The 22,995-nt window shown below is 39.4% G+C and overlaps 2 protein-coding genes across 2 annotated transcripts; both read right to left on the minus strand.

Annotated features, from left to right (window-relative positions):
- Positions 1-1,333: 1,333 nt before the first annotated feature.
- Positions 1,334-5,379, minus strand: SPINK14 (serine peptidase inhibitor Kazal type 14 (putative)). The gene is made up of 3 exons (XM_016219082.2): positions 5,321-5,379; positions 4,353-4,407; positions 1,334-1,474 (listed from the first exon to the last, which is right to left on the minus strand). Exons 1-3 carry the CDS (start codon positions 5,377-5,379, stop codon positions 1,334-1,336), a joined length of 255 nt encoding a protein of 84 aa, XP_016074568.2.
- Positions 5,380-14,854: 9,475 nt separating this feature from the next.
- Positions 14,855-19,795, minus strand: LOC107541897 (double-headed protease inhibitor, submandibular gland-like). The gene is made up of 6 exons (XM_016219083.2): positions 19,729-19,795; positions 19,159-19,172; positions 18,185-18,306; positions 16,650-16,692; positions 15,327-15,433; positions 14,855-14,900 (listed from the first exon to the last, which is right to left on the minus strand). The coding sequence occupies exons 1-6, from the start codon at positions 19,793-19,795 to the stop codon at positions 14,855-14,857; spliced, it is 399 nt and encodes a 132-aa protein (XP_016074569.2).
- Between the last annotated feature and the right edge of the window lie 3,200 nt (positions 19,796-22,995).

Raw genomic sequence — 22,995 nt, forward strand, 5'->3', positions numbered from 1 at the left:
ATTCACAGTCTTTTAATGAGCCTCAGGATGTAGAAACTCCACAGAGTGGGGTGATAAGTTTTCAATGGGTGGGCATCTTTCTCAGCTCTGGTGCTCTAGGCTGAGGAGCCCAGATTGGGGTTTAGACCCTGGAGTTCTCAGTGGGAACCACCCCACAGCTGAGATATCCTTCCAGAATTTTAGCTGCTGCCAGTGGGAGCCCAGCCAGGTCTCTTGCGCCTCTGTACTTCCTACCAGTCTCTATGTGGTCTTCACTTTACATCCTTGGTTATAAGGGTTCTCTTCAGCTATTCTTCGGTTGATTATTCAGGATGGTTTTTTATATTTTAGTCATAATTCCAGTTTGGCCCTAGGAGAGTGTCAGTGTAGCTTCCACTTAATCAGCTACCATCTTGGAATTCCCCACAAATATACTTTAAAATTATCTTATCTATCACTCTTATTTTATATTTGAGGAAACTAAGAGCCAGAGCAAAAGGGGAGGTGGACAAAAACCAAAAAATAGCTTATTGGTTTTCCTACCCCATTAACCTGTCACAGTCCTAAGATCTCCCTGAAGATACTATGACCTATTACAGTCTCTTTGAAGGTAGGTTATTGAATCAATTCTCAGCTTGTGATATATGAGGCACATTAATCCTCATCTTCTCTGTCAATACTCTTACACTTGGACGGAATTGCTTATTAGCAAGGAGGACCTGGGGTTTATACACTCATGTCATTGCTCCATCCACAAAATTACAAAATAATTGTTGAGTGGAGGGCTCCAGTTTGATGCCATGGGGATAATTTTTCTCCCTGTGAATTGTACTGGCTTCTACAGAGATCAAATCTGAAGCCATGGTTTTGTGAGATCTCTGTATCTAATCACTGAGAATCATGTCACAGAAATCCAAGAAAACTAAACACTCACTCTTAGCTAAAGGACCCAAGTTTCGCTATCACCTCATCCTAGTTCAGAGTTTCAAACACATTCAGACACAAGTTAAAGATATCTGAGATCAGGTAAAACCACAATTTGTCTTAAAAATCAAAGAATTTCAGAACTCTAGTATTTAAAGCGTCAAGTGAAAATCCATCAATTGGCATAGGGGAATGCAAGGGCTCAGAGAGAAGAAAGGACCTGAGGAGCACCACTGAGCACAATGAGTCTGCTTTGTACTCCAGTGGACTTTATGTGACCACAAGCTCTTCTCAGTGGGGACTGATCATTATCTCTGCAAACTGGAGCAAATTCCTGGCATCAAGGCTGATGTACTTCATAGAAGAGGTAGATGATAATTGCTATGGGCTAAGCTTTTTCATTTTTCTGTCCCCCTGCCCCAAATAGGACTCACAAGTTCTCAATACACAAGATGCAGGGGTTTTCATAGGTTACCAAATTGGTCCCACAGATTGGTTCATATATACCACTGCAGGGGTTGAGTGTTCCTTTAAACCAGCTCAAGTCTACTTTCTTAACTGGACATTTCACCTGCAATTGAGTTTAACAGAATGATACAATTAGAATCATGCTTACAGATAGGTAACAAGTTCCCCTCTGAATTTTTTTAAGGAAAATCTAAACATAGCCAAGATCATATTCCAGTCTTCCAAAAGCTCTCACAGCTCCCACCTCCACAAAGCAATGAAACCAGAACCTACATATATCCCATCTGATAGCAGCATGATGCCTCCTGACAGCAATAGAGAACAGAGGTTTGTTATGCTAGAGTTGGAAAAGAAGAGTGAAAATATAGAATTTATCAGGGAAATTTAGCTTCTCTCTCAATCTCCTTTGTTCCCAGACTATTTGATCTGGAAATATTCTTAGAGATTTTTTTTATGCCAACTCAGATAAGGAAACTAAAGCCCCATAATTGGAAAAGATGCTTCACTGAAATCCATATGCCTTGATTTAAAATATTTATCACATTTTTATCCACTGTCAAAAATCCCCAATCCAACTCTTATCTTAAAGTTGTGAAATGTGGGATCATTTAGAATAACTCCCTGATTTTGTAAGGAAAATGGAAAACAAGGAAATGGACATGGGTCATCAAGGATTAGAACCCATGTCTACTTGCAAGGCTGGTGTCAGTGATGGCTTGAAGAAGTGACTCTGGGGTGATGGCTTGAGGTTGGTGGTCTCAGGGGCTCTAAGATAGATACATACAATAAAGTACGTCTGATACAGATGGAAGAGAGTTTTGGGTTAGTGTTTAGAAATAGAAAAATAATATTTCAGCTCTCCTTCATTCTTTCCTTATCTATCCAACACCACCACCATGGCCAGGCCACCATCATCTACCTCATATCTCTCATCCAACTAATCCCTCCACTTCCTCTATTCCCCATGTCCTCTAGTTTCCATAATTTAAACATCAATTTAATCATTTTATTCTGCTGATTAAGACTCTTTAATTATAACTTGTTTTACATAAAAAATTTGTTCTTAGTATGGGATAGAAGACCCCATGTGATTTGAACCCTCCCAACTCTTCCAACCTTGCTTTACACCACCTGGCTCTTTGCCTTTTCAGTTTTTTCCACCAAATACTCCATGTTCTCTCCATCTCAGCATCTTCTGGTTTGTCATGACCACTGCCATCAAACATATTTATTTCCCTGAACCTAAACTCATTCTACCTTCAGAGCTCAGGTTATTATAACCTACTGTCTCAGCGATAGTTCTCAAAATAAATCCCAACCCTTCATTCTTTCTTTTTATACCTCTAATCAGTGTGTCATAAAGCATTTGTGCAATTACTGGACCAATTTCACACCCCCCAAAAATTCTCAGTCCATAAGGGTAAGGTCTATGTCTGATTAGACTACCATTGTGTGCCCAGCACATATATTGCCACTTAGTCATTGCATAAATATTTGCAACCTGAATGAGATATAAAATAGTTTAAACAGAATAAATATAGGGTAATCAAGTAAAAAACCAAGAATAGCTAGTATCATTGTCTACAAATCCAGGTTCTTCTTTTTTTCTGTTTTGAATGAGAGGTGTTCATCAGGGGAGGGTTCCATCTACTACTGTAAGTGTAGCATCCACTGCACACCCCTCCCTCTCTGTGCCCCAGTCATCCAGGTGTTCAATCAGTGACTCAAGTAGGCAAATACTTCCTCAACACTTTTTACCCGGGAGGCTCCTTTTTACCCTTAAGGTTTCAGCTTAGCTGTCCCCATGCCAGAGAGGCCATCTTGGATGACATTGCTTATAGTAGTATCTCTACTCCTAATAAATATTCTCTACCATAACCTCCTACTTCTCTTATGTATGGAATTTACTACAAATAATAATTGTCTCTTTCTTTTTTCTGGCTACTTGTTATCTTCACTAGAGAAGGGACTATGTCCGTTTTCCTCAGTATTGGATCCTAAGGCATAGCACAGAAGATAAGTAAATATTCTTTAAAGAAAACAAGTAAGAATGAGAAATTGATTATCTATGGGTTGATCAGAAAAGGGAGAACTCCCCCTGCAGGCAGCTCTGAAGAGGAAAATGCTAGGACTGAACTCTATGAGACCAGAGGTTAGATCCTGGACATGTTCTGCAGTCTTTTGCTGGAGCTACAGCCTTTATCATGTTCTACACTCTGAACTATGAGTCCCTTGAAGGTCATGCTCCCCTCGAAAGGCCTTTCTCACCAGTCAACTCATAATTGTTGTTTAATTTGTAACTTAAAGTTTACAAATGAGACCCAAAAAGAGTGCAAAAACTCCTAAAGTGAAGGGGTACAGTGATGCAAATTTACATACAAAAAAAAGGTAATCTCTCATAATCCTTTTTCCCTCACTTATCAAACACTTACTGGCTTCAAAATATATTTAATCTTCAGAGGGGTAGGTTAAAATGGAAAGGGTATCCCCTTCATTTTGCTCGTGTCCCAGTTGCAAACACAATTTGAGACTCTGTTCAGGGATTTCTTATTTCTTCACATTTTCCTCAGTCCACATCTCTGATGTTCCCTAGTCACATTTCACATAGGCATTCTCTGCACGTCTCAGCATTTGGGAGCATTCCCGCCCCCAAACTGTCATCTCCTTGAGAGCAAAAACTGTGTTATGCTCAAGTCTGTGGGCTCTTAAGACCCTGCCTTGCCCCTGGCAATCATGGGTGCTCATAAACACTTCCCAGGTACCATGGGGGTTTCTCTGGTGGACATACAACCAAATCTCAGCTTGGTTCCCAGTTTGGAACACTACTCTGGGTTCTACACCTGCAGTGTCCTTATCACATTCATATGACTTGTCCTCAAATAATTCTACAGATGACCTTGCTGCAGTAAGGCTCCAAAATAGCAATTCCAAAGAAAACTCAAATTAGAACCTCAGTCCTGGCAAATCTAGTGGAAGGTTACCTTGAAACCTCCTCTTGCTGGCCACCAGCGTTGAGGGCCTGAAACCAAGACATAACTGAAAATAGTTACAGAATCTAATATTTGGTAAACCATAGATTAATCTTTGGGTTTATTAAGAATTCTTAATCTGGAATAAAAGAATTTTTAATTATTACCAAAGAAGTTTACAATCTTTTAAAACATTGTTTTATTTTTCCATGTATTCACTTTTTTTTTCTTTTCTTTCCAAAATGCAGAACAACCCTTCTTCTTCTGGTTGATAATCAGTAGAGGACTATGCAGATGCATCACTGCTCTCATAAACATTGCCAATCTAGTACATCAAATTGCTTTTTGAGGAACAGGAATTATCCTGGGCTTGGGCAGATTCAGAACTGGTAGCCCATGTATGAAAGAAATTAAGAAATGCTAGAATTTTAGAGAGACCTTTAAGCCCAATCGCCCTATTTCACAGAGAAGAGAAAGACCCTTGCTTATGAAATGCCCAGGAATTCATGACAGATATGTGAGAAATCAAGCTCTTCACCTTTTGAGACTAGGTGACATTGTAACCCTCTACATGACTCATCTCTAAAAGAGGGCACAAAAGGTAATGACCCACTCAAATATATAGCAAAGCATCTTCAAAAGTTTTGAATTTCTGAGATGCACTATGGCGTAGGCATGTTGCCAGTCACTTTCACATGTCACCTCACTGAATTACCCAAGACCTCCGGTCCCCATGAATTAGATCTCATAATCTGCATTAATAGATGGAAAAACCAAGGCCCCTGCCCAATGGCCCAGGGCCTTTTATTTATTTTTTTTTGGACTGAACTCCATTATTTCTCTCTATATAGATACAGATATACAGCTACAGTAAATAAATAAGTGAATGAGAATTTCAAAGCATTCTATTTCAGATCACAATGTATGTTAGAGCCCACAAGTCCTGCCAGAACCACCCAAATTACTCACCAGCTGGAAACACCCAATGGATCAGCATGAAGAACAACATTGAGTGGAGTATTGGGAAAGATTTGGCCATTTTCCTCCTGGTGTGTTCTTAAAATGATGCTCTGAGATACTGTCTCAGGACGTTGCCCTCTGTATAATCACCAAAGCAGAGATAATCAGCATATTAAGACCACCTTTGAGGCAAATATCCATCTCTAGTTTACCCATTGTAAATTCTACATACCACACTTGGAATGCCTAATTCCATCCTTCCTCAAAAACAGATGATCAGGAAAACTTAAAACTTGTCTAGTCATAAATAAAAGTATAGACCTCAGTGGCAGACCGGTGACTATTCAGAAGATAGAAGTAAATAAGAGGTTACTCTTTGGACAAAATTAAATAATTTAGTATGGAGGTATTTTAGATGTCTTAAAAAGGCAACTCCTTACCTCAAGGCTCACCCCAATTTTTTTTTTCTTTAAGAAGCTACATTGAAAGCAATGTGGCCAATAGAAACTTCTAGACAGCAAGAGCTTCTCAACAAAGGAAATAAGTCTGTATTTGTTCATGAAGCAGAGAATTTTTCTGGGTTAAGACAAAGATTTCTAATATTCCAGGCATACTTGGCTATGCTGAAAATCTTCTAACTGGGAATGCTAGACTCTCAGAGCATTCTTGGAGAGTCCACAGGGAGAGAAACCATTTTGTGCCATCTCATGGGGTCCCCAAAGCTATTTTCATCCAGACAAAGAGAGGGAGAAGTCAATGAGGAAATCCTCTGGTGGGATTGCCTTCCCTACAGCAGCCTTTCCAACCCTGGAGAATGATGCATATAGTTCCAGAGCTTGGTCAAGGACCACATTGAACTCTCCCTGTATTCCTAATCCTGCAAAAGTGACCTGGCCCTCCCTATGCCCTTCAGGCCTTCATCTCTGCTTTGCAGCATATGTCAATAGGAAATTTACATAAACTCTTTGCTGCTAGGCTGTGGAGAAACATAAAAGGTCTCCTCAATACTCCACTCCCAGAATGGCTGGAAGTCCCTGGCACCATGTTCAGAGCTGCCTACTCTGCCTGCTCCAGAGACAACTAGGATACCATGTTTTGTAAGGCATACCCCCATCTCATCCTGACATCTTCCCTGAATTCCTGTAGGAACAGAGCAGCAGCCATTGGAGATCTAACTATACTAACGCACAACGCTAGATGCCCATTCCCTCTACCACATATGGTCCAGTTGACCTACCTTAGAAAGGAGAGAAAAGGAAGAGAGATGTGACATGCTTTTGTGGCTGGTGACTCTCATTTAAGGAGGACGTGTTAGGGCCTCAGGAGGGGATATAGTAGCTGCGTGGGAGGAAGGCACTGAGGCATTGTGTGTCTGGCTGAGCAGACCCTGGGAGGCCCCAAATTCAGATCCCATCAACATCAAACCTCAGCAGGAGGTATTGCGGAAGAAAGCACAGAGCTGCCTAGAAGACTTGGGGGGTAGACAGAGTAGCCTTTGGCGGGCATTCCAAAGAGGCAACTGCATGAGGAAACATACCACAGTAGGAAAGAGCACAGTAGAAAAAGCATATTGTGTTCCACAGTGCTAATTAGTACCTTGGGCCAGAATGCAAAATGTGGAAGCAGCTGAGAAAGAGAAGAGATCACCGTGATGGATGAGGTGATGGACGCCAGTGGCAGTGGGTCCAGCTTTGTTCCTATGTCAATTCAGAGCCTTTGCAGCTGTACAGCAGAGAAACAGCTGAGTTTCCTCCTGTTATATCAACTTCCTTCTCTATCTTCCTTTCTGTCAAGAACAATTGTTCTTATATCAAGGAAATACATGTTAACTTTAGAGAACAGAAAAATAACAGAAATATGAAGATGTGAAAGTCTCAAAACCCAGCTATAGTGTTAAATATATATTGAATTATATCATTCCAGTTTTAAAGTATACCCATATATGCACACTCATGAGCACATATACACATTCTTATTGTCATAATCACATTTTTGTAATATGCATTGTTTTCTGCTTTTTTCACTAAGAAATGCACTATGACATTTTCTTGATCTTTAAATACAGTCATATCAAACATGAATTTAGATGTCTCATGTCATGTGTCATCACATGTATGGATTATATGATACTAATATTCTATTGTTGCTCATTGGGCTGATTCTAATTTTTGTTATTATTAATAGTGTTGGAATGAACAATTTTTTATTCAGTTAATTTATCTCTTATTTTATTTTAATAAATCTCTAAAATCGAGCCTACCAAAAACTGTCAGAAAGTTTCACCTAGAATATGAAAGAGGTGCTTTTCTTCCAATTTGTGGGCTCTGAGCTTACAATCTAACATGGAACATTTTGAATATACCCTGTCATCTTCCTAAGTGAATCACTTACCCCAAGTTCAGAGAGATAGAGGCACCCTATTGTTTAGAAAGGATTCTGGACAGAATAAAAACAGAAGATCTAGTTATATTATCTTGTCAACTTGGAAAGTAATTTCTTTTTTCTAGATAGAATTTTTTCATTTGCATGATGGCATAAACAAACCTTCCTTAAGGGGCCCTTTTGAGGTTTAATTGAGAAAACATTTAAAGGACTTGACCCAGATTACTAACCAATAAATGCCATTTATTTTGGCTTTTTCTTTGCCAGAGCCCCAGATTCAGGGCATTACATGAATATTCAAAAAGAATAATAAATGTGAAATTACTTCACACCTGAGAAAAAATTACAATTTTTTTCAGCTTTGGCACAGATTTTATGGGCAGGTCATCACTGGTTAAGTTCATTCCTGTAGGTCTTCTGCTCTCTGGGATCTGATTTGTCAGGAGTTGTGTTGAACACTGAAAATAGAGCAGTGAAAAGGACTCGCATCTCTCTTACCCTAATAGAGATTATATCACGGAAGGGGAAAATCATCAAACAAGAAATTACCCTTGAAAGGCAGAATTTAAGAAGGAATTTCCAATATTTAAGTTTTATGAATCTTGTGACCCTGTGTTTCTCATCCACCTCAGCATTGAAAAGTCAAACAATAAATTTCACAAGTCCAGTATAGGTAAAAGTGAAGCAAAATGTCCTACAGTGAAAGGAATTGTGTATTATCACCATGTAGCTCTATTTATTACACAAAAAAGATAACAGGTCTATAAACATTATTTGATCTTGAAGCACAACAGAGGAAAAAGTAAAGCATCATAAGAAATAAGTAAGGCTAAAATATCTTTAGCTTTTCCAAACTCCCCCAAACTCCATTTGAACTAAGATACTGAGAATAGTTGAACTAAGATATGGAGATAGAGAAACAAGTAAAATTAGGGGATTACATGTCCCTAAGAGAAATTTTGGTCTCTTACGTTCATGGCTTCATTCCAAAAGCTACAACTTGGGGCTTTGTCCCTGGATGTCAGGATCCTAGTTACAAAAAAATTTAATTGCTATATTACAATGTCACCTCAAACCAACATTTTAAAAAACCAATTCCATAGTCTATAGCAGATTCTTATCACCTTTCAGGAATGCCAAAATGTTTCAAGAGATTTAACCTAAGTTTCCACTCTAATCCTGAAAAAAGGAAAGTCTCAACTCCACTTCCCAAACTGAATGAAAGCCAAACTCATGAGAAAGGTGCTGGTGCAAAAGGAAAGAGGTTTATTCAGGTGCCATGACCAGTCTCAAAGATCACCTCACCTTCCTTCTCAAGCCAGGGGTTCGCCCTGCTGGGCGTGGCTCAGCTGTTGAGTGTCGACCTAGACTCAAGGGGATTGGAGTTCGATTCCCGGTCATGGCACATGCCCAGTTTGTGGGCTCAATCAATGACTCTTTCATCATTGATAGTTCTATCTCTCTCTCTCTCCCTCTCCTTTCCTCTCTCTGAAGTCAATAAAAATATATTTAAAAAAAAAAAAGTTTACCATCAAGCCAGGGGTTCTTATAAGGATAGGGAGAAGAGGGCTTTTTTTCTCAATCGAATTATCTTGCTAGCTTTTGGTATGCTCAGGTCCTATCCATTCATCTTTCTAGCCTTTGGCGAACTCAGTGTAGGAACCTCCCCCCAGCACCATTGTGGCCAATGAGGGAGACTCCCTGGTGCTCCCTGTCTAAGGTATCAGGGTCAGTGTGGAGGGGGGCAGCAGGGCCCTCTGGCAGGAATCCTGGAGATGCCACAGCCCTCAGCCACCTCCCCACACTGGACATGGAGCCCACACATCTGGGGTAGCCAGTTGGAATTCATGGAGAACCCTTGGATCCCAGTGTTCCTGCATCTTCTGTGCAGTCCCTGCATGGCCCACCCCTCCGACTGACTGTCTAGGGTAACAACACTACAGAACTTTCACAGTCTAGCCCATTTTTAAACCATCTCAACCACAATCTTGAGTTGCCTTCTTCTAGGTCCCAATAGCTGTTTCTCCATCACAGAATAGACACGATACAAATGATCAATCCCACGCCAGATATAGGATAAAGTCCTTCCATTCTCAGGGATTGTATAGAAGCTACAGAACAACATTAACCAGACTTCCATATTCTCTTGCTCTGTTCTTTTATTTTTAAAAAATTTATTGGGGTAACATTGGTTAATAGCATTATATAATTATCAGGTATATCAGCATTATAATTAGACATCTGTATGCTCTACTGAGTGTTCACCATCAAAAATCTTATTTCCTTCAGTTACCATATATTTGATCCCCTTTACCTACTTACTTATGAGCATTGCTCTTGAAGGTTTTCTTGTGAACTTGACCTCAAAGGCCAGGGGAAACAAAAGCAAAAATAAATAAATGGAACTACATCAAACTAAAAAAGCTTCTGCAAAGCAAAAGAAACTATCAACAAAACAAAAAGGCAACCAACCAAATGGAAGAAAGTATTTGTAAATGATACTTCTGATACAAGGCTGACATCCTACCCTGTCCTTGAGCTTGGATTTGGGTAACAAAATTACTAACCTGGCCTTTGCAAAGACTGAGATGGCCTTAATGATCTTAACATTCCCCTTAGCTTGATTAAACTTTAGACAGGCTTCTACCTGACTCTGGGCTCCCCCACCGACCTCCCTTATCTTAGAGCACTTACTTGAGAAAACTTGTAATAGTAAATCCTTTCTCTTTCCCTTTGATATTAAGTCTTTTTATGTTAAGTCTTTTTAGAAGCTTCTTGCCAGTTTTATAACCCAGAAAGGTCTTTCTCAGAAACCCAGGAGCCATTTCTTTGAAATGTAACACTCAGGAAGAGAGTGCAGGTTATCTCTGTGGAAGGGCAGGAACCTAACTTTCCAGGATACCTATCTCCAAGCTGTAAAACTACCTCCTATTATAACCATATGAGAAGTTTCTTTTCCTTTGGATAAAGCCGATTAGCAAATGCAGATGGGGGATGACTTCCCCCTAACCTTTTCCATCACTTTTCCATGAACTCAACCAGAGTTGAGTTCAGACCCAGTTCTGGCCTCTCTCACCTATTGAAACAGCCTTGGATAAAGTCTTCCGTGCTTATTTAACTTCCTCCGATGTTGTTTTTGTTTCAACAAGACCATCTCACATGCCAAATAGGACAAGTTTTCTTATCACTTCTCTTTGGACAGAATTACTGTTTTGTTATTATTTCCTATACTTCTTGGGAAGACCCATGTTCAATCATATAACTCAGCTGTCATCCTCCCTTTCAGAGGTGCTATTCCTCTAACACAATGTACAAACTCTGTTTTATAATCTTTCCTAAAATGTCCATTTATTTACCCTGCTCTGTGATTCTGAGCTCTTCCCTGAACTATGCACTCACTGGCCTGCTGGTCCTTGTGGGTAACTCTCTGCCCCTGGTTACAAGAGTAGAATTGAAAGAGGCCACTCTTTCCTTTTATTGTCCTAACCCTTCATTCTCCCTCAATCCCCACCCCTGGCTATACAGATATACATGGATTTCTTCACTACAAGGGTAAAGGAAGGGAAATCTTTAAAGAGAATTACTGAGAAGGGGAAAAGGTAAAAAGTTATAACACAGAAACGGGATTCATCAGAAATTAGAAGGAAAATACCTAAGAAGTCCTTAAGGGGAGGCCCTGATGGTGAGCTCACCCAGTGTCTGATCTGATTCCTCTTCCCTGAGGTTTATGTCTTTTTTCAAAGACTAATTTGTTTCTCTCCATTTCACTCTGGGACAACAAGTCCTGCATAGGGCGTCTGGGAGGAGAGGCTCTGACAATCTAAATCTTGGTGAAGGCCCAGGTTGGGGTGGACCCTCTGGATTAACTTTGTTTTGCAATGTTCTGATCAGTGTGAGCTGAAGGTACCACTCTTTCTTTTTATAGTTGTACCTGACACAAAAGTGTTAGCACACATACACACTCAGACACACTCACACTTTCCCAAATAAAGCATTAATTCTCAAGACAGTACAGAACAAGGTTCCAAACTGCATATTGTGACTCTTTAGTGGGTTGTGAAATTTATTTTACCATCACTATTTTTAAATAAAATATGACAATGCAACTTATAGTGTGTGTGTGTGTTTCTAGGTGGTGAAGTTAAATACATTTTATTTTTTACTGCAGGTGACAGTCAAAAATGTTTCAAAGCCTCTAGACCAAATTGACAAGTAAGGAAACCAAAGTTTGCTATTTGCAAACTGTGTACCCCTTGAAAGGAGAAAATGAGTTTATTTTCTTTCAAGGTTTACAGAGCCCTTGCCCGACTGGCGTGGCTCAGCAGTTGAGCATCCACCTATGATCCAGGAGATCACAGTTCGATTTCCAGTCAGGGCGCATGCCTGGGTTGCGGAATCAATCCCCAGCGGGGGGCGTGCAGGAGGCAGCTGATCAATGACTCTCTCATCATTGATGTTTCTGTCTCTCTCCCTCTCCCTTCCTCTCTCTGAAATCAATAAAGACATATTAAAAAAATAAAAAATGAAGGAGCCCTTTCAGGCCTACAAGAAAGGAACCGCATATCCCTACATACACTAGTCTATCAGTTTTACTTTTAATATTTTTCAAAAGACCATTTTAGTAAGGACTTACATTTTTTAATAAAAATCCTTGATCTCCCAAGGCTCTAAACAGAAGAATAAAAAGAGATGTTCTATTTTTCTTTTACCTCCCATTTTATTTCTTTTTCCTGATATCTATGGTAATATTACTCTAAATGTAGTTCTGCATTTCCTCATCTTGCATCCTCCCTGTCTATTTGCTTGGATTTCTCTATGTGACTTACCTAATAGAAGACTAATATCCATGAAGGCAGAAGTTATCTTGGGCATCAAGAGGTTCCCTAGAACCTGGCACAAGGTCTGGCAACAGTGGGTGTTAAATTATAATCACAGAAACTGAGTTTCATCCTTTCTTTCCATTACTTTCTGGGCACCAACCTCTTACCATATCTCACTAAGGCCAATGCCAGTCTAGACTCTCAAACCGTGAAAAATAGTAGCTGATGCATATATATCCAAAGAGATGCGTAGATCAATGAAGTGTATGGAAGATTGAAGCACCCTCAGAGAGTTCCCTTGACCATGGCTGGTCCTTTGCACACAGTAAATTACCAATGGTTCTATAGATGTGTTAAAGATTAATCCAGTAAAGATTACTAATGTGCTGAAGGTTAATTCAATAAAAATTGATTTCAGACATTGTTAGTGAGAGAGGATATTTCAACAATTTAGGGAATGTTTTTGCAAGGAAGAGATATTTAGAAGGGCATATTTGGATACATTTTACAAACATTTTTAATAACGAGAAAAATGTTTTCTTAAAAAAGAGTAAAAACCCAAATGTAGGCTCCAAAGTGTAGAGCCTTAAAGACTGTCTTAATTTTTGGCTTATGCATATATGGCTTTATATTTCAATAATGTGGCCTAAATTGATCCTTTCTTTCTCTTTAGATTTGTTATCTCAGCTGATGACTATTTGCAATTATAATTCATACATATCTATATTTAAATAAAATATATGAATTTATATTATAAATTGTAGTGTAGATTTACTTATATAATTTATGTTTTAAATATATATGTAATTATGCAATACTTACATAATTTTGTTTTTTAATCTGTAAATTGAGAAAGTGACTTTACTTACATAAACTCCATTTTTGTCTGAAGACATTTTTCCAAGTATTTTAAAAAATCTTTTTCTAAATATATAGTAACCATTCTATTCATGTAATGACACCACATCTTTACTACTGATTATTTTATCAACATATAATTTCTATCTTTATTTTGCTTACTTTTTTTTGACTTGGGAAGTATTTTACTTGATATTACCTTTTACTTGATCCCTTTTAAAGCCCACAAAAAGCATTATGTGATTATGAATTCCTTTCTTTATACCCTATGCATGTTATTAAATCTAACAACATGAATATCAAGATTTGATTAAATAAAAAAATAGAATTACATGTTGTGTTTGATATTTTTAGTCTAACATCAGCATCAGGTTTCACCTTACTTGTCAATTTTGTTTTGGTTGCTGCTGTGGATTGAATTATGCCCCTTTCTTAAAATTAATATATTGAGATCCTGACCTCCCCCGTACATCAGAATGTGACTATTTTTGCAGCTAGGACCTTTAAAGAAGTAATTAAGGTTAAATGTGGGCATTGGTTGGGCCTTAATCCTGTATGACTGATGTCTCATAAAATGAGCTGGTTAGGAAACAGAGGAGCATAAAGGGAAACCCATGTGAGGCGCAGCGAGATGGCCCTCTCCAAGCCAAAGAGAAGCCTCCAGAGAAATTTCTATCTGTATCTTCATCTGTCCCAACTCCCTTGAATTTTCCTCAGGCCTTTTTAGTGACTTTAGAGAGCATTTAGTCAGATCATTTTGTTTTTAATCCCAACAGGATCAATGAGGACTTCTTTTGCAGACACCCATGTGACTCAGACCTCTCTAAATGGTGGCACCTAAAGTATATATTATTAAGTGTATATATATATATATATATATATATATATATATATATATATATATATAATTCAATCCACAGCAGCAACCAAAACATAACTGACAAGTAAGGTGAAACCTGATGCTGATGTTAGACTAAAAATATCAAACACAACATGTAATTCTATTTTTTTATTTAATCAAGTCTTGATATTCATGTTACTCCTGGTCTGTTCCAAATAGTTTATAGCATTGTGAGTTCTCACTCTTTCTCCAAACCTGAAGTTCTCACTTTTCATTGGTGTAGCCAAAGATAATGTAAGACTAATGGTCAGATTCACCCTTTGACACATTTACTTAAAAATTTTGAGTTGTTTTAAAGTGGGATGTGACGAGCATGTTCATCGCTCACCAGTATGTGTATCACCTCTTTAGGCCCCAGCTTCAGTAGGGATAGAGAAAATACTTCCATGTGGCTTACAGTTCAGGAAAATGACCACAGCCACTCTCCTTAGGACAATAACCACATACACAGAGACGAGCCAGCCAGTTTTCTGCTAAGATTCTTTTATTGAAGGGTCCAGTCCATATGTTTGCCCCACAGTGCCCCAGGGAAACCAGTTCTCTGTGTGGAGTCTGCTAAAGGAAACTTGGTGCCCTTGAGCATTGGGGGAGATTCAGCATGATCCATAGTTTGCCAAATAAAGTTGACCACGGCTCTTCCTACAAAAGAAATCAGTTTTTAAAAGAAAGGCTTTGGAGACATCTTAAGTTAAAAGTTTCATATTTTTAGATCAAACCAGTCAAATGAGCACACAGCATGAAAGATCAGCAATTAACCACTAAGCTTCAGCAAGGTGGATAAAAAAAAAAATTCACTACACTAGTAAAAGCCAGTGTGAAGAGCCAAAAAGTCTTAAATTTCTCTTTTATCTGCCACTTAAAAATACTGTAATAAGTCTCGTTTTCCTAGCTTCCATTTCTCCCCACTGACTACTTTCTTTCTCTCTTCCTACTTCTTGCTATAAAATATTATGATTATCACTCTCATGCTTCCTAACAGCATCCAGCTTCTGCAGCAGCCAAGATGGTTTCCGGCCCTGTGAGAAAGGCTCTCTCTGCAAATAAGATATTGCATCCGGCACTTACACAACACTGTTGCAAAACAGACATTTGTTGGCGTACACGACTCCATCAGATCCGCAGTGAGGGATGTATTCCATGGTGCATGCTTCAGAATAATGGGTGCATTCAACCTGCCCGTGTGCAAAAAAAGAGAACAATTTCAGATCATTAAACCATAGAAAATAAACTTTTTAAAAACCTCGAGGGATTAGTTAGTCCAAAATCCCATATGCAAAAAGACATATTCTCTGCAGTTTACGTAATCTGACCCAACAATGGTGGGACGATCACAGCAAGGGATAGCCCAGCTCGGGTTTAGGTTTCCCTCTCATTCATTGTCTACACTTGAGTGACAAATACATCCTGTGGCTTCTGTCTTGTACTTAATTTCCAGATTAGTCCTCTCCTCGCCATACTGTCATTCACTTTATTCAGGCCCTCGATAGGTCTTGGCTACACATTTGCAATCATCTGCCAATTTACTGCCCAGGCTCCATGCTTTATCTGAGATTTCAATCGCCCTCAACACTGATGCCAGAGTGATTTTTTTTTTTTATAAACCAAAGTAGGTCTTGTTTTTCGAATACTTAACTGATTTCCCCATCAACAGAAAGTCCCCTGTGACCCGTGCGCATCTCTCCAGTTTCACCTGCCCTGCCTCGCTGGGCAGTGTAAGGACGGAATTGTCTGAATGCTCCTGCTCCTGAGCGCCCCTGTGCCTTGCGTGCGGCGTTTTCCCTGCCTTGCGTGGCCTTACTCGCTTTTTCCATCAAACCAACTCCGATTCCTCCTTTAAGGCGTGCTCAGCTACTTTTACAACAGCTTCACGATGACATTTCTCTCTCCCACCCATCAAATCGGGTTAGGCGCTCCTCCTCCAAATGAACTCTTTTACATGCTAACAGTTCCCTTATATTGTTTCAGATCCTATTATATAGCTCTTATATAGCATCCCACTCATGTAGCTCTTTATCCCTGAATGGCCTCTGTATTTCTCTTGACACTTTCTGTACTTTTAAAAAATAATTTTATTGTTATGAGAGTAACCTTCAAATGCTAATTCCCTTGAAATCCTTTCCTCAGTTAGTTGCAGTGTTAGAAAATAACCACAAGTATACCAACCCGCAATGAAAGGCTCTAAGGAAAGTTTCTGAATATCTCCTCTGGGCAAAAAAATTAACTGTGCTTCAGGCCATCTGTTTAGTCTGACCAGATGTCTTACCTAGGGCTATACATGATCATGGAAAATTCTAAGTGACATATTTTAAAATAGTTTTTCCATATGAAAATGAGGAATTAGTGTAACATTTCACATTAAGAATAAATAAAATTTCTGCATATACTTACACATCTCCCATCATGAAGTTTCCTGAGTGGAATTCCATTTTCTCTGGAAGAGAAAATTTTATTTTAAATGGGTAATGCAGTTACTTGATATTTCATAATCTACAGAATAAAATACAGTCATATGTCATTCTGTGTTGTCTGACCAGGACAGAGAATGAGTTCTGGCTAATATTCCACTCCAGTTGACCAATATTGATCATTAATATCTTTGATGGATGATCATTTTGCAAACAAATAAAAACATAAGAAAATAAGATCAACACTAAAAGGAGATTGGGCATTTTTTAAAAAATAGTCCATGAATATTCAGATAAAAATCAAAGGGAAAATATAATGCGAAAGCATTTTTGCTGTTAAGTAAAAGGAAATATGCCCAAAGCCATCTTTGGCATTAATAGTGTGAGTAATTTTGTTACAGTTATTTCCCCTCTTTGAGTTAGATTCCTGACTTCTAAAAAGAGGATACGAGATAATATAATCCATAAGATCTCATCAGTTTTTAAACTCTTATGGTTTTAGTAATGTATGAGTTTGCATATCCTAGAGATTTTATTCTGAATGACAATTGCTGTTACACTTGACTGTGTATTTCAGAAGGGCTAGAAAATGACAGAAAAGGGCAGAAAATGATGAGAAGAGAGAAGAGCTCATGTCTCTATGCGTTCACTCTGTGTCTGCTGCTTAGCTAAGGATTGACACGGTTTATCACAGTGAATTCTAAACACTATTTTAATTTCTACCTTGCAGGTGAGAATACTGAATTGTGCAGTGGACTGGGTGTCTGTCTCAGGTCACAGGTCTACTAAGCACAGTTTGGATTCTAATCCAGATGTCTGACTCCAAAGTCCATGATTTTAACAACTAATCGTAAAATAGTGAATCCAAATTGCTGGAATGGGTGGTGATAACCGTTCTTTCATTCCCGTAGAAGCTGAGAATGTTGTTTCTAGTGAAGAGTTAATATTTAACTTGTAGGGCTGGTGGCAGTGGGGACTCCACTGGTTCCAACTACCCATGTGTACTCTCCCTCTCTTCCCCAGACTTTTCCAGGAAACCATGAGAAGCAACATGAATTTGCTCTGGGGTATGACAGATAGATCAAAATCTTGTAATAACGTGTCCATGGCTCAGAGCCCAAGAGGAGAGAGCTACCTTCTGAGTTCCTATTATGCAACACGAATGATGTAACAGGAGATTCATGTCACTTTCACCAAGATCCATGTCCTGCCTTAGACCCAGTTTCCTTAAATGTAATGTGGGAATAAAAATGTCTGTATGTAGCAGCTAGTGTCCAAGAGATACAGTATAAAATGAGTGAGAATTTGACTGGATAGCCATATAAATATATATATATATATCACCTTAGAGATATAACTAATTTTTTATTTTAATAAAGCAATGCCGAAAGAGTATTAACAAAAGGTAGGATTTTGCAGACCGTGTTTTTAAACACCTAGCAGATTTTGGCCAATGTGGACTTTGTTATCTTTCAGGGAGGGGCGGGTGAGGGGCTCCAAATTGAAGACCATACTTACTCTTTTAGCATGCAATACATGCACTCATTGCTGTAAACTTTCTGATCTATGCCACATATTGGTTTAAACTCCCTTGAGCATGCCAACCTGGAGCCTTTACCCATGTATTTGGAGCAATCCACCTGTAATTGAAAGAAAAATAATGCCCTACATTCTTTTTTTTTTTTTTTTTTTTTTAAATATATCTTTATTGATTTCAGAGAGAGGAAATGAGAGGGAGAGAGAAACATCAATGATGAGAGAGTCGTTGATCGAGCCCGCAACCCGGGCATGTGCCCTGACCGGGAACCGAACCCCGATCACTTAGGATCCTAGGTCGACGCTCAACCACTGAGCCACGCCCGGCCCGTCCTACATTCTCTTTTCCTCCATTCTGTAGTCATTCTTATATCAAAACGGTAAGAAGAGAGTGGAAAGAGTCCTAGCCTCTTCAGCTTTTCAGCAAACACGTCTAGAAGATTTTCTATTGGACCAGGCGCTGTGCTACAAAACCTGATGAGACCTACAACATTCCTTAAGTAAAGCAAGAATTGACTGTTTAAGCTCTGGCCAGGTAGCTCAGTTGGTTAAAGCAGCATCCTGATACAAAGGTCGAGGGTTCGATCCCTGGTCAGGGCACATACAAGAATAAAAAACCCCACAAATAATTGGCTGTTTAAGAAGGAAATACTAATTCCTCCTTTTAGGGTTATAATGCAGGTCCAAAGGAATAATGAGGTGGAAAGTAATCAGAAAAGTTTAGAATGCTACCCAAAGATAAAATTTACTTTATTTGCTGCCCTCCTTGTGCAAGGAGATTCCTTCTGCAACATTTAAAGAAAGCAACTCCACTGGGAGGAAAAGAGTAGGAACAGTATTACCCCTGAGGAGTCATTCCTGTCAACTGTGAGCCAGTTTAACTACGTCCCCAGCTCATTTACACAGGAGCTCTGCTCTCGATTCTACAAAAGCCACACGGAGAAGGTTGCACTCACCTGTGTCCCGATTGCTTGATCACCGAAGAGTGGGATGAGATGGAATTGGAGAGAAGGAATCGGAGAAAGCAAAGCCCATGGTTAGAAATGCACAACTGGATTCATTGCTCACAGCGACTAAAACCATTTCCCAAACCCCTTACCCAGGCCAGACCTAAGAGCGGCCACCTCTTTCCTCAGGGCCAACTCGGGGTAGAGACAGAGATGGACGTGATCTCTGGGGAAAACACACGGGGAAAGCTGTGGTCGTTGGGGGAAGGCCTGTCCCAGGTCTCCAAGAGTTCCTGTGGGCTTGCCCTCCCAGGTGCATGAGAGGTTTCTGGAAGGGCAAGTCAGAGTCCTGAGGCCTCCTGGTCGGGAGCTGAGTGAAGAGCCTACAGTCCTTTAAATCTTCCACGTCTCTCTCTCCCTCTTCCTGAAGGCCTGACCCGCCCCCACTGTGTTAACCAGACCAACTCAAATAGATACTTTCTAAATTTTCTTCTGACTTTAGCATCCTCCTGTTACTAAGGGCTGAATATATTGCAGTTAACATAAAGGCGTGAGTATTTAAAAGGAATCTTAACTCACCAGGTGGAGAGGTAGCCCAAGCCGTGGCTGCTAGAGCAAGAATGGCAAAGGCGGTGATGGCCTTCATCGTGGATGAACGGGAGTGCTGCAGAAATGCTGCTTAGAGGCGACAGGTCCAGAGAGAGTGAAAAGCCTGCCTGGCACCCACGGGTATATATAGTGCATGTATACATACGCAAGGCAGGGGCCCACCCTCGTTAGAAATTGACCTTTTCAGTGATGATTGGCTGTGTACCCAAGCTAGGGCAGTTTCTCATTTGTCAAGGAAAGCTTCCTTATTATCTTGATTTACAGACAGTTGGAACAGGTACGCCCTGAAACTCGTCTACCGCGGGACGTTTTGCGTAATAATCCTTTAATTTCTCAGCAAATACAATGGTATGGCTTTATTTGAGAACAAATAAATCATAGGTGTAGTAAGGAGAAATAAAAATTGAAATCACCCGTGTAAAGGGTGTAAGTTTGCCCGGTGGCAAATGACTACTGGAATTAGTGAGGTGATCACACTGTAAGGTATAAAATTGTCCAATCACTGTGTTGTACAGCTGAAAACAATATAACTAATATACTATTGTATAACAATTATACTTAAATGAAAAAAGTTTAGAGGTTAGAATAAGCGTAGGAAAGTTGAAATAGGAAGTAAAAGCAACGAGGGCATTTCTTTGAAATGCACAGTAGCAGACGACATGAATAGTTCGCACTGGAGCACCTTGCTTTTCTAGAGTATGAAGGGACTGCAATGTTCTATGAAGGTTTGTTAAATGATTAAAACAAACTGGTGAATTCTGCAGACCAGTATTATTGCTACTTAGCAGATGGGACAACAAACTCAGAAAGATTAAGGGTATTCTGTTTAGTCACATAGTTCAGGGTCAGGAGAGCTAGTTTTACAAAATCCTAGGCCCTAACTTCTCTCCTAAAATATTTTTGCCTTTATTAAGATATATCGCTTCAATAACTAAAATGGATATTTATAATGAAAATTCTGATTTTAGCATTCTGCCTCATGCCTCTTAAGATTATAGCCATGATATTCTGTTTAACCAATTCCCTGTATGTGTATATATATATATATTTATATGTAAATATATATATACCTAAATATATATATGTATTTCTGTCTATCCACATAACCAATATTTTTTCAATTATACAGGCCCAGTGATTTTTTTTTTTGCCCCTCATATTTTTCCTTTAGCCTTTTTAAAATTTTTTTTATTTTTATTTTTAATCTTTATTGTTGAAAGTATTACAGATGTCCCCTTTTCTCCCCCATTGATCCCCTCCACCCCACATCCACTCCACCCCCAGGCCTCCCCATACCAATGTCTGTGTCCATAGATTATGCTTATAAACATATTAGTTCTTTGATTAATCTCTCCCCACCCACTCCCCCATTCCCACCTTCCCTCTGATCCCTCAGTCTGTTCCATGCTTTTCTATGTCTCTGGATCTATTTTGTTCATCAGTTTATTTTGTTCATTAGATTTCACATATGAGTGAGATCATGTGATGTTTGTCTTTCGCTGACTGGCTTATTTCACTTAGCATAATACTCTCCAGGTCCCTCCATGCTGTCCCAAAGGGTAAGATCCTTCTTCTTTACAGCTGCGTAGTACTCCATGGTGTGAATGCCCCTCAGCTTTTTATCCACTCATCTATTGGTGGTCACTTGGGCTGTTTCCAGATCTTGGCTGTTGTAAACTGCACTGCTATGAACATCGGGGTGCGTAAGTTCTTTCTGATGAGTGTTTCGGCTTCCTTAAGATACATTCCTATAAGTGGGATACTTGGGTCAAATGATAGTTCACTTTTTAATTTTTTGAGGAACCTCCATACTGTTTTCCACAGTGGCTGCCCCAGTCTGCGCTCCCCCCAGCAGTGCACAGTCTCCCCTTTCTCCACACCCTCGCCAGCACTTGTTTGTTGACTTGTTGATGGAGCCATTCTGACAGGTGTAAGGTGATACCTCATTGTGGTTTTAATTTGCATCTCTGATGATTAGTGATGCTGAGCATTTTTTTATGTCTCTTGGCCATCTGTGTGTCCTCTTTGGAGAAGTGTCTATTCAGGTCCTTTGCCCATTTTTTAATTGGATTGTTTGTCTTCCTTCCTTTTGTTAAGTTGTATAAGTTCCTTATATATTTTGGATATTAACCCTTTATCAGATGTGTCGTTGGCAAATATGTTCTCCTCTACAGTGAGGCCCAGTGATTTTTCAGGGCTTAGCCCTGCATCCCTATGATCTCACGTGGTCCTCACATCGGCTTTCAGAAGACAGAGCTAAGATAGGGTAAATTCACAAAGGTGAAACTCAAAGACTGGAGGAGTTAAGCAAATTCCCAAAGCAGACAGCTACTGAGTGACAGAATGCTGACCGAAACTAAATCATCTAATTTCAGAACTTATGATCTTGCAGTAACTCACTGCATTCGTTTTCAGTTTTTTAAGGCGTGCCTCTCTCATTCGTGCTATTCATCTTCCTATACCACCTCTTTCCCTCGGGTAAAGTTGTCTGATCTCAGTTTATGCCATTGTGAAATTTGACTACATATACCTCACCCATATTTCAGTGCTTCATCAATGTTTGAAATATGCATAAAGCTCTCCAGAAACTTTTCTAAATGGGATAAGTGATCTGCCCAAGTTATAGCGAAGCATCTCAGGGGGCTGACCACAGAAATAAGAGCAATGGCTCAGAAGACGTTAGAGCTAGAGGGCCCTGAACAAGCATCTGGGTCTGTGGTTTTCAAACTTTTCATTGTTGCTCTTTAATGAAGAAATGGAACATGTTTTTCCTCCCAAATGTAATTTTATGAGGCCAGTAATAAATGAAACATGTTTTTAAAAGAGTAACTGAAGTAGAAGCAAGACAGGACTCATGAATACCTGTATTTTCTCCACACACCTCATGGTTCCATATAAATTCATTTGAAAACTTCCGAACTAGACTCAAATAAAATAAAATAATAAAATAAAATAAAAAGAAGAAGTGAGACCACTCAATGAATCAGATCCCCTGAATATGGTGTAAGAGTCTTCCTGCTTTGTCATACTTTCTCACACCGCCACCCAATATTGTGTCAACATGGGATTTCTGCCTCTACTTACTTTCCCAAAGAAGGTGAGGGAGGATCTGCCACCTGGGTCCTAGACTCAGTTCTCCACTCTTTATTCGACATCACCTTCTGGATATCTCATAGCATCTTCAAGATCAACATGTTCCCCAAAAACCTTCATGCCAAATCCCATTTTCAATGGCTT

The sequence above is a fragment of the Miniopterus natalensis genome, chromosome 4 (assembly GCF_054644295.1).
Source record: "Miniopterus natalensis isolate mMinNat1 chromosome 4, mMinNat1.hap1, whole genome shotgun sequence".
Classification (NCBI taxonomy): Eukaryota; Metazoa; Chordata; class Mammalia; order Chiroptera; family Miniopteridae; genus Miniopterus; species Miniopterus natalensis.